This window comes from Epinephelus lanceolatus, chromosome 19 (genome assembly GCF_041903045.1).
Source record: "Epinephelus lanceolatus isolate andai-2023 chromosome 19, ASM4190304v1, whole genome shotgun sequence".
In the NCBI taxonomy this organism is placed as follows: Eukaryota; Metazoa; Chordata; class Actinopteri; order Perciformes; family Serranidae; genus Epinephelus; species Epinephelus lanceolatus.
The window spans coordinates 29,256,948-29,275,793 of NC_135752.1; the positions used below are offsets into that span (position 1 = coordinate 29,256,948).

The 18,846-nt window shown below is 44.2% G+C and overlaps 3 protein-coding genes across 3 annotated transcripts in view; 2 read left to right on the top strand and 1 right to left on the bottom strand.

Moving 5' to 3' along the window:
- Positions 1-905: 905 nt before the first annotated feature.
- Positions 906-9,183, bottom strand: alad (aminolevulinate dehydratase). Its single transcript, XM_033646367.2, has 12 exons — positions 9,115-9,183; positions 8,281-8,406; positions 8,011-8,061; positions 7,381-7,477; positions 6,492-6,627; positions 6,297-6,380; positions 5,674-5,762; positions 4,612-4,667; positions 4,435-4,522; positions 4,260-4,346; positions 3,965-4,094; positions 906-1,468 (listed from the first exon to the last, which is right to left on the bottom strand). The coding sequence occupies exons 2-12, from the start codon at positions 8,397-8,399 to the stop codon at positions 1,410-1,412; spliced, it is 996 nt and encodes a 331-aa protein (XP_033502258.1). The 5' UTR covers positions 8,400-8,406; positions 9,115-9,183; the 3' UTR covers positions 906-1,409.
- A 1,816-nt stretch (positions 9,184-10,999) lies between these two features.
- tmem203 (transmembrane protein 203) lies at positions 11,000-13,450 on the top strand. Its single transcript, XM_033646394.2, has 2 exons — positions 11,000-11,122; positions 11,599-13,450. Exon 2 carries the CDS (start codon positions 11,872-11,874, stop codon positions 12,286-12,288), a length of 417 nt encoding a protein of 138 aa, XP_033502285.2. The 5' UTR covers positions 11,000-11,122; positions 11,599-11,871; the 3' UTR covers positions 12,289-13,450.
- A 2,376-nt stretch (positions 13,451-15,826) lies between these two features.
- The window catches only part of tprn (taperin), a 39,732-nt gene continuing 36,712 nt past the window's right edge, over positions 15,827-18,846 (top strand). Inside the window, exon 1 of the mRNA XM_033647117.2 lies at positions 15,827-18,227. Coding sequence (XP_033503008.2) covers positions 16,044-18,227 — 2,184 coding nt within the window. The 5' untranslated portion in view covers positions 15,827-16,043. The remainder of the gene's footprint in view (positions 18,228-18,846) is intronic.

Sequence of the window (18,846 nt, forward strand, 5' to 3'; positions counted from 1 at the left end):
ATTTTTGTTTCGATAACTGATGAATTTTTTACAATGGTTTGAAATCTGCTTTTTTTTTTTCTGCAAGTCTGGCTTAGTCAATTTGTGAAGCTACACATGAATTGTCACTGACTAATTAGCTCCGTGATTCCTAAATGTCTTCCAATTCTTCTGCTGCTTCCAGCCTACCAACATTACCATCCTTAGAACTGTGCTGCTAATAAAACTTATTCAAATGTGACAAAGCAAACATTTCTCAAGTCAAGGCTGTGACGACTGGTCATAAGTAGACAATGCCTCATTTTCAGAGATAACAAGCCACAGACTAACTTATCATCTAACTTCTGTGGCACATTACAAGATAATTATATTTTTGGTGAGCAGGTCTGTGCACATGCATGTCCTCAGGGAGCTCAGAGGTTGGTTTGCCATTACCTCTTCCTGCTGCCCTTTTAAAGTTTGAACTGACTGTAACTTGACAGCTGAAACATCACACTCATCCTTGTTGGCAAAAGATACTGAAGTGTGTTTGTGAAAGGACACATCCTGCAGTATTCTGGCCAATTAAAACAGCACCATGGGTCTGGATGGTGCTGATTGCTGCTTATGCATGTTTTTGTCCTGTCCAGCTGTAATTGCCTCCGCCCACACAGCAGCACCTTGAATTACCCAACAATAATGACTCATCCTATTAGCGCTTTTCTAGAAGTTTCAGATGTCAACAGTCAAGGGCTTTACACTTCAAAAAGATCCACCTTATAACTTCTTTAGTTTAGTGATGAGTCATTTTACTGTCGACATCATGGAAATATTCCAGGAGTGAAGAAGTTCAGAGATCTGCAGCATAGAGAATTAAAAATACCCCATCGAAATAAACAAATAAATAAATAAAATGCATCATCTTTAAAAAGAAAAACACATGTCGCTCTGATTAAATGGTTTTATTCCCTCTGGTCAATAAGAGCTTGTTAGAGGACAACAGCGCTAAAGCCGAGGCAGCAGTAACATAGATATGAGACATTTTTATGGCCACGATTCATACAAATATACATACCATAATCACATTAGTAAAAAGAGATGACTAACTTCATTTAATGCTGATCCCAGTGACACACAGGAGACACTTTCTGCTTGACGACAACTAACGAGATTGTCAGCGTTTACATTCTGTGTTCAGTTCCCTGTTAGCCCTTTAAAGCTTCAACAGAAAAATATACCTTGGATAAAGAACTCTTTAAAAATGATAAGTGCTGCTATCGACCTGATATTATCTCAAAGCTGAACAGAAAAATAAAGGTCTAAAAATAAACTGGTTTCTTAATAGATTGAGTCAACAGCAGGTTTGCACTTTTTAAAGGGGTCTGCCTGTTGGTCCGTCTCTAGGTCCGTCTCTAGGTCCGTGCATCCTTTGGCCTCAGATATTTGGCTTTTTACTCCTTCAGCCAGGTGAGCAGCTGCGGTGTGTAATAGGTGATGATGATGTCAGCACCTGCATCACAGAGTGTGGAAATACTATTACCATCAAGTCTGATGACATCGAGAGCTGAACTGACACAGATCTATGTTACAGCAACATTCATATTTTGAACTTTAATACATATACAAGTATACACAGACAATTACATTCAATGTGCAAATGTGAACCAAGACAAACACGCTAATTCATTTTTTTTTTTGAGGAAATAATGAACACACACAGTACGTGTACGCTCACTGAGGGCTTCAGTGTGCTTCTAAGGCAGTGCTTGTTGGATTGTCTAATGCTTGATTGATGATTGACGCGTCTGTGAGCGTGTGTGGGTGAGAAATCATGCTGTAGATGTGACTTTTCTATACGCTGCCTCATGCAGTTTGGGAGAATATCAGTTTGTCGTGAGGAGAAACCTGCAAGGAGTATAAAAGATCCGAACTTTTCTGCGTCAGCTCATGTCCATGCTGAAAGCAGAGCTGAGGCTTAAAGGGAAATTTTGGTTTATTTCAACCTGTCTCCTATCATCCTAAATTTGTTTCAAGTGACTAGTGACATAAAAATAATAGTTAGCATGTTAGCTGTTAGCCTAGATACAGCCGGGGTGCATAGTAGCGTCAGACCTGTTAAAACGTAAGTGAACGGGCAACCTTCAGGTGCAAAGTTAGTCCACTAAAAAAGCTTTTTTTCCCACAAAGACCGCCTCATATCGTTAGGATAAATGTCAGAGAACATATAGAAAACGACATGTAAACGTGTTGTCTTACCTTACCGGTGTGCTGCCATGTTTGTTTACCATTTAGCTCTGCTTTCCAAAGCACGGCCGAAATATCGCGAGAACAAGCAGCGATCTCATACCGTGCCTGAAATCTCGCCAGCTCTAGATTAAGCCCAGCTGGATACTACTCCAGATGGAGGTGTCTCGTCCTCGGTCACATCCAGACCTTGAAAATAAGGCTGCAACCGGTCCCATTCCTTGCAACAGAGGCATTCCTCTTCTGTGGGCACTGGGTTACAGCATTCACAGGTAACGTTACACCACCAATCTCCAGAGCTACGCAGCCTTGCAGCAGCCATTCCTCCTCTCTCGTCCTCTACCTGTTGCGCCTCTCTCTCCTCCTCCTCCGTTCTTCAATTTCACGAAGCTCTTCGTCAGTGTATTCTGGCTCAAATAAATAAGGGTGGCCATCAAACTCTGCAAAATCAAATTCCTCCTCCACAAAGTCAAAGTCTGGCAAAAAGTCAGCCATTATTCTATAAATCTTTCATAAAAAAAATGAATGAACTTTTCAGGCTACTGTCCGGTTCTGCCTTCCAGCTGTTGCTGCTTGTTCTTGCGAGATTTCAGGAACGGTATGAGATCGCTGTTTGTTCTCGCGATATTTCGGCCGCGCTTTGGAAAGCAGAGCTAAATGGTAAACAAACATGGCAGCACACTGGTAAGGTAAGGCAACATGTTTACATGTCGTTTTCTATATGTTCTCTGACATTTATCTTAATGATATGAGGTGGTCTTTGTGGGAAAAAAGCTTGTTTAGTGGACTAACTTTGCACTTGAAGGTTGCCCGTTCACTTACGTTTTAACAGATGCTACTATGCGCCCTGGCTGTATCTAGGCTAATGGCTAACATGCTAATTATTATTTTTATGTCACTAGTCACTTGAAACAAATTTAGGACGATAGGAGACAGGTTGAAATAAACCAAAATTTCCCTTTAAAGAGGCGCGATGCCTACTTCAGATTGTATGTGTCTGGACATGGTTCTCAACATGGAGGTGGTGGAGCCGGCGGCTAGCAGCTAACGATGCTAACTCCATAAACAGCGCTAAATAATGGCAACAGTGCTGACAGTGCTAATGTTGCTAACCACAGGGGAACCAGAGCATGAGTGCTAAGTTTCTGCAACAACGCTGTCTCGAAATCAGCTGTAACCGCAGTATGAGCTCAGTGCAAATCGGCAGTGATGAGCTAGCCAGTTGGACGCACTCATGCACTAACATGCAAGGACGGCCGGACCAGTTTACCACAACAAACCACAGAGAAGCTCAGCTTACAACACACACACAGAGGGAGCGTGACTTCAGTCTCTGCTCAGGACACCATTACTCCACTATATCTCTACATAGCAGACAGTGGTTTGCTGCTGTATTAATGCTCTGAATGTCACAAACAGAACATTTAAGGCTACTTTCAGACTTCGGGGAAATTACATTGTTTCTCAAATCAGATCTTTTAGACTATGTAGCTACACTGGTGACACAGCTTTCTGACAAAGACGCATGAGAAATGGAGGTCCATCATTTCACTCTGAAACCTTAGACTACAACAGCAGTTACACCTGAAAACAAAACCTGTTTTTTTTAATTAATACAGTCTCTCTTTCTGAGTGATAAAAATATTGGCTCAGTGTGGAGGGAGGGCCAAAGATACATTAACAAATTTAGCCAATGTAGTATGTACACGGTCTTTGTTTAGGGGGTCTGAGCGTCGTGTCACATAAAGTCCTCTCCTCTCACCTGCCCTGCGGAATGCAGTCATGGCCTCCATCACAGCGGCTCGCAGGTCAAACGCTCCGGCCTGCGCTCCGTGCCACATCATGGCAAACTCCCCCGACACGTTGTACACCGCCAGGGGGTGAGTGGGGAACTGAAGAGGCACATGAGGAAAAGGAAAGATTAATAACAATGTGGACACTTCCTCCAAAAGGCACACTGATATATCAAAATATTTTAAAGGAAATCTCTGACATTTTTCTAAATATGCTTCTGGGATTTCTCTGAAATACAATGATTCAATGATTCAGTTACACACCTTGTCCTTGACTTCTCTCACGATGTCCAGATAAGGCAGACCTGGTTTCACCATCAGCATATCAGCTCCTTCTCTCACATCTCGATCCTGCAGCACAGAACAATGGTGAGATCTCCTGTGACTGCTTCATCATAACACCTGTAAACCAAATGTACACACACACAAATCAACTTACCACAGCCCGAATGGCGAGTCCTCTCGCTCCAGGAGGCAGCTGGTAGCAGCGTCTGTCCCCAAACGCAGGTTTGGACTGAGCAGCATCTCTGTACATTAAAACAGCAGAAAGTTTGTTCTCACTTCAAAGTGCTATTTCACTTGTCTGTTTAAACCTCATCCTAAAGTGCATGCTTACCTGAAAGGTCCATAATAACAAGAGGCAAACTTTGCACTGTAGCTCAGCACTGAAACCTGGAGGAGAGCAAAGAGAAGAAAATGCTAAAAACTGCTTTTCTGAAACATCTTGTCGCGTCCTTTATGATTTTCTTTCTGTCAACAAACCCCATGAAAAGACCAAACCAACAAGGAATTGAATCTGCTAACAAGTACTGTGTGTATCCAACCCTGATATCTTATTCCTCTGTGCCAGAGAGCTCTGTTTTTGTCCGAAAACTATTAACAATACATCAGTGATCCACACAGTATAACTGGGTGACATGTTCCTTCATTACCATTTCAAGTCAATGCCTCAAACACCATCCTGCTGCCGTAAATATCCACCAGAGGACCAAATATGAATTAATCTGCGGTTGAAAAAGTCCAACAAATGCACTTTTTCCTCCAAGCAAAGAAGCATTTGCTTTCAGCAACTTTTTTTACCCTAACTGGATGACAGTGATCTGCTTTTTATGAATGTACCTGACCAGTGCCTAAACTAGAAGGATGCTGTAAAACATTGTGCCTTTCATGTTATTACTCACTGTATAAATCACATGCACCATCGTATGCTGCTGCGCTGCTGATATATTCCTGTTTGAGTTCGTGTTTGCTGCACACAGTATGGGAATATTATGGCTGGGTATCACCACTGATTTCCTGAACTGATTCGATTTCGATTCACATGGTCCCGACTCGATTCGATTTTCAGTTCGATATTGATTCGATTGGGGGTATTTCCAATACAATACCAGGACTAAAACTGAATGTTAACTATTAACTAAATGTTTCTAGAGCAGCACCAGTAATATCAAAACAGCAAAGTCACAATATAAACTCAATAAACATCTAAAATGTCAATAAAATATATCATTCCCGAAATCACAATACTGAATACCTTTTGGTCTTTTGATGAGATTTATTGACTTTAAAGAAAAATAGAGAATAAAGTGAACTTTTGTAAAACTTCCTTTGAGGTTATGATTGATTTTACTTTGTACATCTATCTTTCTTCAAACTGCAGGGATTTTCATTCCTTTACCTTGTTCCCCAAACCATTGGATATCAGGGCTTGTTTGATGGCTCTGACTCTTCCATCCATCATATCAGAGGGAGCGATGATGTGACAGCCTGCAGAGCAACACCAAGACAACATGATTAGGAATGCAACAACACATTGTCATTACTGGATGACAAAAGCTATGTCAGTTTAGTTCAAAATAAAGAATTTTTTTAAATTGATCTTTTACTGTAGAATGTAACTAATTGTGAAACTTGCCCAAACTCTCAGAATGCAAACGACATGGTTGCCCTGGCTCTGTGAGGCTGTTCGTGAAAACAACTTTCAAATGCCAATACAATTAAACCAGCATATTTTCCTTCTTAATATCCAATTTATTACAGAAAGAATGTTTGAAAAGCTTGTTTTCCACTTGCATTTGCACAGCATTTGTAAGGAAAAATGACAGATGTAGACCTCTCAGCATCTCTACAACTGAAACAGGTGAAAATATTATGATAAAGGCTCAATAAATAAATAAATAAATGAACACACTGATGCATCCCTAACTTTCATAGATCATTCAAATCAAGTACAGAGGCTCACTGAGAGGTTGTTTGTTTTCTAAAGTGGGAAAACTTTGAAAAACGGGAAACAGGATTTACCAGCTCGGGCATAGGCCAGCGCCACTTCCGCCAAACGCAGACAGCTGGCGTCATTGTTCAGAGTACCGTCATCGTTCAGAATACCTGTGGGGAATAAAATTGAAAAAACAAAACAAAACGCTAGTAATGAAATCCAAAACATGGGCACGATCTCTTTATGCTGCTGTTTAGGTTAAATGAAGAGAGGACACTGACCACAGTGTCCATGTGATGTGTAGGGACACAAGCAGACATCGCACGCCACCAGCAGCTCCGGGAACAGAGATCGGATCTTCTTCACTGCCAGTACAGCCGGCGTGTCGTCTGTGTCGGCACCGGAACCTCTGTCGTCCTAACACGAAAGGTTTGCCACTCAGAACATTTCATTCAACAACTGTGGGCATTAACCTGATGCTGCAACTGTTTCCACTCTTCTGCCTTTAAAGGAACAGTTCACCCCCAAATCAAAAGTAAATATTATTCCTCTTACCTGTAGTGCTATTTATCAATCTAGATTGTTATGGTGTGATTTGCTGAGTGTTGGAGATATTGGCCGTAGAGATGTCTGCCTTCCCTCCAATATAATGGAACTAGAAATTCATGACCTAGTTACTCACTTTAATCCACAGGCCTTTTTGTGAACAGTTTCATGCAGGAACTATTTCCTTTCTACTGAACAACACCCACTGACCACATCACTACTGCTAGCTCACCTAGCACCACTGAGCTAGCTAACGTTACAGCTCAACCCAGGAGGAGGCCATAATGCTTAAATCTTGCGCTGCTAGAACACAAGCCTCTTATCCATGAGTAGATGCATACTTCCTTCTGCGCAGTGATACAGTTGATGAGTGTAGTTCAGTAGAAAGAAAACAGTTCCTAGAAAAGAGACACTTTGAGCACCACAATCTGAGTGCCATCTAGTTCCATCATATTTGAGATAAAGCAACCATCTCTACGGCTAATATCCAACACTCAGCACATCACACCAAAACAATTAAGACTGATAAAAAGCATTTCGGTAAGAGGAAAAATATTTATTTTTGATTTGGGGGTGAGTTGTCCCTTTGTTGTGTCTTTTTCCCCATCTTTTGGTCTTACATACCTTTTCTATTTTTGCAGGGACACCAAAAATCAGCACACACTTCAAACCGTTCTCCACAAGCGGCCGCAACATTCCCTCCAGCTTGTTCACCCCATATCTATGGATGGGAAAACATGCAACATAAACACAAAAGGGCCTTTCACACAATGCCTGAAATTGCAATAACAATGATCACCCTTATCAAGTTTTATTAAAAAAAATAGAAACTAGATATCTTTACAAATATTGGCAAAACATTTCCCTTTTCAAACAGGAACTACAACAACTGAGTGCAGTTCAGTCCCTGTGTCTTGTAATTCAGAAGAACATGAAATGTAAGAGCCAGTTTGCATTTTGGTTTTGTTGTGGGCAATAGAGGTCTAACGGATTCTCTTCTTATCTTAGTCCAGGTCCAGTGTTTGGCTCTGGGTCCACCCTGCCTGACTGCTTTTATCTGAAGACAACACCCTCAGTGGGTGCACAGCTGCAGGTCATGCGGTTTTTGTTTAAATGGACACTTGAATCCCCCCAGTCAACACAGGGCAATTAAAACTGTGTTTTTGCAATTGCTCAGAGAAAAACAGGTGCTTTAATGTTAATGGTTCACAGTTATGGAATGAGTGTGATAGGATTTGTCACGATGACTCTTACCTGGCCTGACCCGGCAGGCTGCCAATGGGCTCCACTGCATCTGCACTGTCTCTGTGGGAAAGAGGAACAAAGAACAAAGATTGAGACCAAGTCCATTTTAGCTTAAAGTCAAAAATATTGTACTACACTTGACTCCTCGTGATGAAAACACCTAATTATTGAAGTCCAAAGTCATTTCATAGTTGCCGACCCCTGATCTCTGTCACATCAAGGAGTCAGTATCCTGTACTTATATTTTTTGCCCTTCCATGTGATTTAAATCTCACTTACGTGATGAAGATGGGGTAGATGAGATTGTCAGGTCTTAAATCAGTGGCACAGGTCTGCCAGTATCTTAGTGTTGGGTGGAAGTAGCCGCTGTGGAGGATGGACTCCGCTGGTGTCTGCATCTTTACCCTGAGACAGAGAGACCATTAGTGATAGAAGACAGAGCGTGACACAGGGAGGAGGTCAGGTTCTGCTTGGACTTGAGTCAGAAAAGCGCTCTCACACCTCTGTGCTTTATCTCAGCTCAGTCACCAGTAAAACTGACCAGGCATGCGTGATGCTGCTTCTCTAAACAGCAGCTTGGCTCTGTCTCACTGCAGAGAGAGCAGGCTGCAGGCTTTCAAATGGACTTCTCGTAGGGGGCATAAAGATAAGCAATAACCACAAACAGCATTTATTCCGTGCTGTGATTGTAGAAACGGTAATGCTTACATGATCTGATCTTACTCTTGCTGTATTAATGTACCTTCCACTACCTTCTGACCTCGGATATGAAGCACTGTGGCAGATGGAAATGCCAAACTGCACCTTAAACATGTCACGCCATTTCTGTCAGCTCTAAAACACACACTACTAGTGGCCGCTGTGGCTGCCTTTTAACAGGCACGTGTGTGTTTTTTGACAGTTCGTGTGCCATTAAACTAAAGGAGAGGCTAAGTTGCTATTATAACATGTCATTGTCACCTTGGCTGGGAAAACACCTTCATACTAACTATAAAATGTACAGAGACTGTTAAAGCCACGACCCACGGCGACTAACGACTCATATCTGTGATATTACAATCCGAAAATATCTATAAATACCACATAACTGCTACATGAACACAGCATACTTACCTGTGAGTACGAGAGTCTGCTACTTCTCCACACTTCAGTCAACTGCCAGTGTTTCTTCTTCGGTTGAATCCGAGGATTAGCGGGCGACGTGCGGCGACGTGATGGCGCACTACCGCCACCTACTGGCTAGAGGCTTTCTTACAATAAGCTAGCTGTAAAGCAGGGATACTCAACTTGCTTAGCCTTGGGGCCACTTTTGCAAAATGATAGGAGGCCAAGGGCCATTTAATAAACAAACATTAATAATATTTATCATTTGAAATTAATAAATGAGGCAAATTCAGTCTCAGCAGCCACAAACAGGTCAGGTGAACGCAGGGGTAATTCTAGGATTTTAAGACATTTGGGACTCAGGCTGGACCCCAGATCCTCCCCTGGTACTTTTTTTTTTATAAGCAAGCTCTATTTTAATAGGTTTTAATGCACTGTGGCACCTTATTTACATTCAAAATAAAAAATAAAAAAAAAAAAATCTCAGTATGAAGGCGGCACAGTGGTGTGGTTGTTAGCACTGTCGCCTCACAGCAAGAGGGTTGCCGGTTCGATCCCGGGTGTTGGAGCCACTGGTGTGAATTGGAGCCCTTCTGTGTGGAGTTTGCATGTTGGCCCCAGTGTCAGCGTGGGTTCCCTCCGGGCACTCCAGCTTCCTCCCACAGTCCAAAGACATGCAGTTTGGGGACTAGGTTAATTGATAACTCTAAATTGTCCGTAGATGTGAATGTGAGTGTGAATGGTTGTTAGTCTCTATGTGTCAGCCCTGTGATAGTCTGGCGACCTGTCCAGGGTGTACCCTGCCTCTCGCCTGATGTCAGCTGGGATAGGCTCCAGCCCCCCCGTGACCCTCAAGAGGATGAAGTGGTTAGAAGATGAATGAATGAATGAATGAATTAATCTCGCTATGAATCAATTTCAAAATTCAAAGTTTAGTATCACTGATATAAAGACACCACCCAAATGAAAATTATTGTGTTTTTATTACATCAACATATAACAGAAATCATAGGGTTGGGTGATTATAACAGGTGGACTTTTCCAGAAAACAAACCGGAAACAAAAATGGCAGAAGATTTGCTCAGATGAGGTAAAACACCTTGGTTTAATAATATCAAAAATGTGCATAGTGGAAAAGAATGAATGTTTTTCTTAGACTGAAAGCTGTACAGAAATCACTATACAATTGGCTCATGCGAGACTTATTTCTTTCTGCCCCTCTTTATACACTTCACCAAAAGCGTCATTCTAACTCCATAATATTTGAGTTCATATGGAAAAATAAAACTTTTTCCTATGAAAATCACACTTAGTTAGGGATTATGATAACGGGGGTTTAAGAGATTTGAATCTGTAGATGTGGTTTTTAGAATCAAATGGTTAAAAGAATGAATTTCTCACCCTCAATCTATGTGAACAAATTACTTAACAAGGTTCTTGCTTAATGTGATTTTGAGTTGTCTAAAATTCCCATAAAGCTTCCTTCATATAAAATCAGTTTTAAAACTGATTGGTAAAACAAGGGTTTAACATTTGTATGTAAGTTCAGATGGAAACTTGTTATCCTTTGGAGATTTTTCCAGAAAGTTTGACATTGCTGTTTCAACAAAAGGGTGTGACCAAATCTGAAAAGTAGGCTGTGATACAAAGCAGCATGCAGTTTTCTCTCATAGCACCTTTCTTGCCCTCTCTAAAAGTTGGTGACATTAATTTGATGGGGAAAGAATGTAATAACAGAATGATCAAACAAAAAAAACTTAGTGGACTTCAACTCGTGCTCTGTACAGGATAATATGGAGGTCCCTTCAAAGAAAGCGTCCTTAATTTCACTTATCATGTCCTGTTTTTAAAAACGCTATTTCGGCCACCGTACAATCCGGGTTTAGTCTTCTCGCGATAGTTCACAGAAGGCGACGAGAAGGAAAAAAAAGCAGCGATGCTAACCGTCTGTTAGCTTTGTGTACTGACAGTTTCGCATCCAGTTAGATGGAGGAGAAAACACCTGAGTGTTATTAAGGTAAATTGATGTGTAGTTACATTAAAAAACATTTTATATAAGCATATACGTGCGTTGTGCTGGTATTTAGACGGTCTGTATCATCTCTGAGTGTCTGTGGTTAGCTAACATTGTACTGCTCGCATCGGCTATAGTCTGTATCATCGATGTAACTGCAGCTTGACTTGCTCTGTAACGTTAATGTTATACTACGTGTCAATTTAAACTGTCTACCAGTATCAGCCGGTGTGTAGCTGAGGTTAAGCAGTCTGAATATTGAGCTGACAGTGTAATAAAATTATAGATAGCTGGAATCACTGCCTATCTTTACCAACGTTAGCTGTTTACTGATTTAGTGAGATGTGATTTGGGCCCTGACTACTCTACGTTACAGTGAGTCTGTGGGTGTGTGTCTTGTTGATTTCTCCATCGGCTCTGTCAGATGGAGCACCCTGTACCCTCTTTTCTGATATTGTGCTTTCTTTATCATACATTAGGAGGGGTTTCCAGACACTGGGAGCACTTCCTGCAGTCACCTCCACAACCATCCACCTCAGGGTGGATTTGAAGATGTAGCAAAGAGTGAAGTGGTTTATCTCTGCAGTACGTCACCATTTCTGCCAGTGCCCAGGCGTAATTGGTGACCTCTTATCTCCACCCTTTGCCAGCTAACTGTGGAGCACTTTGGCCCCTTACCAGGGCTGCCTAGTGCGTGACTCGGCCATCCTCAGTCAGTCCGTCCCTGGTTGAAGACCCTGCAGTCCTCAGCTATGCTGTTCTCCCTGAGGGAACTGGTCCAGTGGCTGGGCTTTGCAACCTTTGAACTCTTCCTCCACCTGCTAGCTTTGCTGGTCTTCAGCATGCTGGTGGCTCTGCGAGCTGACATGTTCACCCCCACGCTGAGCTGGTGGCTGGTGTTCGTCCCGCTGTTCGCTGCTGACGGCCTCAGCACCTACTTCACGGCCATCGTGTCCATCCGTCTTTACCAGGAGAATGAGAAGCGCCTGGCAGTGCTGCGGCTCCTCTGGGTGCTGACGGTGCTCAGCCTGAAGCTGGTGTGCGAGGTGCTGCTGTGCCAGAAGCTGGCGGAGCAGGAGCAAGCCAGAGACCTGTGGTACGGCCTCATCGTCTCCCCGCTGTTCATCCTGCTGCAGCTGCTGATGATACGAGCGTGCCGCGTCAACTGAGGAGAGGCAGTTTGTGGTTGTGCTTTCACATCACTGAGAACACAGGAACAGAGAGCAATCTTCATCTGCCATAAGAGATTTAAAACATAACAATGGTGTCATTTTTCTTTTGGCTCTTTGCTACTTTTTTAAACAAGGAGAAATAGCCCTGACAGTTTTTCATAGACATGCTCCCAAGTCCAGAGTAGAATTTATATACATTGATGTTTCTAATAGCTTCAAAATTAACAGAATTCATTGCTTGCTTATGTTATAATGCAGTATTTCTCTTCCCAAAAGCGTGGAGGCTCTTACAGCAGCACCATGGTTTTGGAATAAGAACAGGGTGACCACATACTTATAGCAGTGTAGTGTGAACACACTTTATGGCACCCATTGTTATAGTAAACCTAAAGTTAATTCTGAAGACCAAATGGAAGTAATTGTAACTAGACAATGAATTCATTGTTTGTCCTGGTAGTCCAGAGCCCCCTTTTCATCAGCTTGGATTATGGCTGTAAGTTTTATATACTGGTACTTTTAGGAATAAAGAGTCAGATAAGTATATGTGCATTTGGGACAAGGAGTGCCTTTACATTGTGCAATCAATGGCAGAGAACGAGCCATGAGGAAAATGTATACCAGAGTTGTGTTTTAACGCACATGTACACACAACACATGTAAATGTTATAAACAGGTGAAACTGAAAAGCTGTTATGTCCCAGGCACCTTTTAGGGGCAACAGAGCTCAAGGAGCTGCTGCAGTGCTGTTGCTTTTTCCCGGAGAAAAAGACATTGCTTGCCCACAGGATTTGATTTATTATCATGTGTCTCACTTTGTTGCCTGTTGCAGGGAGTGTTGCTCACACAGCCCCCCCCCCCCCCCCCCCCCCCCCGAAGAACTGAATGTGATTTCCACAAGCAGTCCGTTGTGTGCACACATCTTCCCTGAATATCGCTGTTTATTTGTACAATATGTGATGTATTTGATCTGAGTTTGATCCTTCCTTATGTATGTGCTGCATGTATTTATGGACTCATTTTAAGGTAATTCCAGATGTGAAATTCTGTGTATTATGTATATGTTGATTTTTGGAAAGAAATTCACCTTATTTATATTATGTTGTTGTATGGCACCCTTATTGTCATCTGTATATACGTGTAAATAAACCATCAACATTTATCTAATGTCGTCTAATCAATGTTGAAGTCTAGTAGTGGGTGTGAGCAGAGATGTATCTAGTGTGTCACTGGACCTTGGTCCCCCTGGCCACAAGGTGGTGCTACTGGCCTTTTAAATGGGCGTGTACACCACGCAAAGAACCATACAGATTTTTTTATTTATTTTTATTTTTTATTGTTATTTTAACCTGTCTTGCTTATGTAATATGACATTAAAATAGTCAAAAATATAATTAAAAAAACAGACCGAAGGAAATAATATAACCAGACCAATAACTGTAATAATAATAATAATAAAAAAATAAGCGAAAAAAAAGCGTACCTGTGATAGAGTGAAAAAAGTGTGACTTCTAGCTACACCAGCTGTTCTTTAGTCTCAGTCAAGTACATTTTGACGAGCATGCGATGGTACGTTTTTATTATGTTCTCCTCCTGTGCTCTCTTATCCTTGTTCTTAATTATGGTTCTGTGATAAATGTTTGATGAGGTACAGTGATCGCTTGTAGTACCCAAGAATAGCCCTCTTAGTGCTGATTCATGAGCAGCAGGCTACTACTGCAGCCGGATTATCGACAGGTGGCATCACCGGCAAATGCTGAATGAACAGTCGGCACTGGATATCCCCTACTTATCACACAGGAACAATAACAATGGAGGGCTGCACTGCAACAGCCTACTCTTTGCTTGTTATAAAGGAAAACTACACAAAGACCACAAAAATAACGACATTGGAACATTATTGAGAAACAACAGGTAGTAAAGTAAAATAAGGAAATAAAAAAAGCTTAAATAAGTCACTATTCAGTAGGCTACATTAATACAATGGAATATAATTTAGTTCTTACAGGATCTAAGCAATAATACAAATATTTAGTAGGGGAGGCTGGGGATGGTTGCAACAGCCCCTATTCCTCTAATCAGAAACCTGCTACAGTGATGATACTCATATTGCACATGTTCATGTAGGCCCAGGATCTGTAAACATAAGTGTTCTATTCATGTCATGGAGAGGTGGTAATAAAGTCAGCATCCATTTTCTTGATGTCCTCATCCCCATATGGTATAAATGAGGAGATTTTATTTGCTTGTTTTTATGAATATATTTGAATTCTTTATGTAGTGAATATATTTGTGTTGTTACATATTTTGATGCTTTATACTTTATGATTATGTGCCATGAAATATAGTGGTTCCCACTGCAGGGATGCATTTGTTGTATTCATGGTCAGCTATAATTAACCCTACCTGTGTATATTGTTTGTGTTATCGCCAGAATACACACTTTCTTATCTGAAACGTCCATGTGGTAATTTTAAAAATTCAAATTGGAGCGCTGTCCTAATCTTTATTTAAGTATAACTTACACTGAGGATGCAGCACCCTGCCTTAAAGGTGCACTCATGAGTGAGCGCACTGTGCCTAATTTTTAATTTTTATGTTTTTAGCACAAAGTGGTGCAGTGGTTGGCATTGTCGCCTCACAGCAAGAGCGTTCCTGGTTCGAGCCTGGGGAGTTTGCATGTTCCCTGAGTGCTCCAGCTTCCTCCCACAGTCCAAAGACATGCAGGTTAATTGGTGACTCTAAATTGTCCGTAGGTGTGAATGTGAGTGTGTATGGTCGTCTGTCTCTATGTGTCAGCCCTGTGATAGTCTGGTGACCTGTCCAGGGTGTACCCTGCCTCTCACCCAATGTCGGCTGGGATAGGCTCCAGCCCCCCTGCTACACCCAACATGATAAACAGTCACAGAAATGAATGTTCTCAGTATGCCAAGAGTGAGGAACAGGGTCACTAACTGAGGGGCTCCCTACATACTAAACTCAATGACTGTTATTTGACAATTAATACAAAATAAATTAATAATACTGCAATATCATTGTATAACAATGCATATATTCAGCAAACTGTGGTCACTGAGGTAAAAATTATAAGTTAATAAATGAAATCTGATGTATTTTTAACATGTTGCAACTGTCCCCAGTCTCCCCTACATTTCTAAGGCGCTACATAAACCATATTCTTGCAAGTCAAATGGCATTGTTAGGATTGTAATTGAATAAATAAATAAATAAATAAAACATTAACTGAGGCATTATAATACAAAAAACATCGACAACAAATCTATATTTAATCATTAATCAAAAGATAAATCCTCTGATGTTATTAAATACAGAACAAAAAAAGGGAGGGGCGGGTTGAACCTGAACGCAACACTTTGATTGACAGGCCTTCGTTGCCCAGTCAACAATAGAAACGGGAGTGGTTTACGTCAGTGTGTGGCGTTCTGAGGAGGGGGCGTGACTACGAGCAATGACGACCAATCACGAATCGCGTGGGACTGCCGAAGCCGCTCGTGCTGCTGCGGATGGGCGGGGCCGCGTTCAGGAGCTGTGTAGAGAGGCAGTGAGAGAGCAGAGGGAGCAGAGAGGAGAGGAGAGAGAAAAAACAGACAGTGGGGATGTGTGTGTGTGCGCGGTGAACGGTGCTGCAGGTACGGTCAGAGCCGGATACAGGTCTTACAGCCGCACCGGACCGCGGCAGAACCGCCTCAGAGCCTGCCTCTCTCCTCCTCATCCCCTCATAACGACCCTCCGCGATGTCGGGCGGAGGAGAGGTACGCGTCCTCCGCCAAGAGCCCGGGCAAGAGAGCCCGAGGATGCCGGCCTGGAAGAGAGAGATCTTGGAGAGGAGGAAGGCGAAGGGCGGCGGGTCTGGAGGAGCCGGTTCCGCGGAGACGAGCCCCGGCGGTGCGGGGTCGCAGCGGGTTAACGGAGAGCTGACGGGAAATGTGAACGGCAGCAGCGGCGGCAGCAGCAGCAGCGGCGGCGGACCCAAGAGAGACAGCGGACCGAGCGGCGGGTCCGGGCGGAGCTACACCATCACCACAGCCAGTCAACACTTCGCGAACAACAAAGAGCCACGGCCGATGGACGCGGAGAGGACGACACCGAGGGAGGGCGACGGACAGGAGAGCCTGGTGCTGCAGGAAAGCCTGGGCCCGCTGGAGGAGAACCCCTTTATCAAGCTGGAGAAGGAGCGGAGGAGGCGACAGGACCGAGAAAACGCCGCTCGTCCGGTCCAGCACATCCTGGAGCTGTATGGCAGTGTACCCGGCATACGGACTATCCGCGCGGAGAATATTATCATAATTGAGTCGGATCCGGATTATTTCCCGGAAGCTGGGGGGCTCAAAAGCGGGTCCAAATGGCAGCAGAACGGTGTCAGTAGTTACAGCTCTCTGAACGACCTCCTGGACCGGAGAGGGAGTGCTGTTACCGAGATAAGAGCCAAGGAAGTGGTAATTTATGACACCACGTTAAGCAAGAGTGAGGAGAACTTGAGCACCCTGGGCCGCCCTGATCATGAGGCCCCATCATATGAGACAGGTGAGGGTCAGGGCAGGGTGAGCCGGATGCTGCAGAAGTTTGACAGCAACTACGGGAAGCTGCAGAAGAAGTCCCACAGCACAGAGAACCTGCTGGACCTGGACTGTAGTGCCAGCAGCAGGCCACGACTCTGGTCCAAGCCACAGCCAGATCTGGTGCCAAAGGCCAGGCCGGGCCCATCGGTCAGCAGCCCGGGCAGCAGCCAGCCATCGTCGCCTGTCTTCCAGGGCCCCTTGTCTTCCAAACCAAAGTCGCAGCCTGCTGTCTCTGAGGTGGGCAGCCCCCAGCGCCTTGCCGGGCCCCCTCAGCCTGTGTCTTCCTTCCGTCAGCGGTTTGAGGAGAGCGGAGGCCGTGGTGCAGATGAGCCAGACAGGGGGCAAACCAAGCCCGTCCGAGAGAGAGACTGGGAGGGCTCTGAGGTGCCACCCAAACCCAAGGTGCCATGCTCTCCAGAGACCCGTCGTGTCCGTGCCGAGTCCCCCTCAAGCCCCATGTCATTCAAGGTGTCGCGCTCCTCATCCGACTTCGAGATCCGTCCCTCTCCAAAGCCAGACCTCACCCAAATTCCTGACTCGGACACCCAGGCACGGGCCCTTGCAAACCTGCGCCTGCAGTCCCGCAACTCCTTCACAGTGATCCCCAAGCGGCGTGTTGGTGCCTCCTCTGGAACAGGCAGCCCAACACCATCCAGCCCAGTCAGGTCTTCCCCTTCCCACAGAGTGGCAGAGGTGCCCACTCCAGGAGTGCCAACCTCCCACCCCCCTACGCCCACCTTGACAAAGAGAATTGAGGAGAAGGAGGTCGAGAGGCTGGTGAGGCAATCCAAGCCTGAACCACCTCCTTCTGTTGCCACAACTCCAGCGCCTCCTCCAACCTCAGAACCCTCGTCTCCACCTCCAGCTCTAACCCCAGCTCCCTCCTCTCCACCTGCTCTGTCTTCACCCCCCTCTTCTCCGGCTGTCCCATCTTCACCCTCCTTCTCTCCAGTTCCCTCCGACTCTCCAGCCCCGTCTCCTGTCCCTTCCACCCCCTCCCCAGCTCCAGAGCAACCTCCCGTGGATCAGCTGCCAGTAACAAACATAGATGACATTGAGGTGGAGCCTCAGCAGCGTGTCCCTGCTCCCAGCCCTGTGGCGGGGAGGAGGAAGGGGAACACCTTCACTGTGGTCCCCAAACGTAGGGTGGAGCCCGAGGGCCAGCCGAGCTCACCTGAGCCTCAGCAGGAAGCCCCAAGTGAGGCTCCACCGGGGTCCACGCCGCCACAGGCCCCGTACGCTCAGCTGGGCTCCCTGCTGAAGAAACGGTACCCAGCTGTGGAGGAGATCGAGGTCATCGGTGGGTACCTGTCCCTCGCTAAGTCCTGCCTCTCCAAGTCGGGCTCCATGGGGAAGAAGGTGAGAGAACAAACTTTGTGGCTTTGTTGACAGTTGATCAATTGATCAGCCAACCATTTTGATTATCAATTAATGTTTTTTATCAAGCAAAGATGCACACAAAACAGATTCAGCTTCACATATGTGAGGATTTGTAGCTGTTAACTGAACATCTTTGGGTTTTCAACTGTTTAGCAGACAAAACAAGCCAAGTAAAGACACAACCTTAGTCTCTGGGAGTTTGTAATTGGCATTTTATTTCGACAGATTCGTCAATAATGAAAACACTGCAGCACCCAAGCACAGGAATATTATTGTGTCCTTACAATCTTATGCATCACATGTGCCAAATCTTCCCAGGAGGATCATGAAAGTTTCCTCTGATCTAAATTTAGTAGCCGAGTGCCACACGGGAAAGGCTCTGTTTGTGTGTTATCTTTTTATCTCGGTGCATCTGTCATTTTATTGTTCTGTAACCAAGCCAGTGCACCCCGGTCACCTGTGTGCCTCTTTACGGATCCAAGCAGCATTTCCTCCAACCTCCTCCTGGTTTAATCCCCACATTTATTTTCATGTGTTGTGTCGAGCAAGTGTAGTCTGCCACTCTAAAATCTCCATGTCCCATCACTTGACCTGCTCT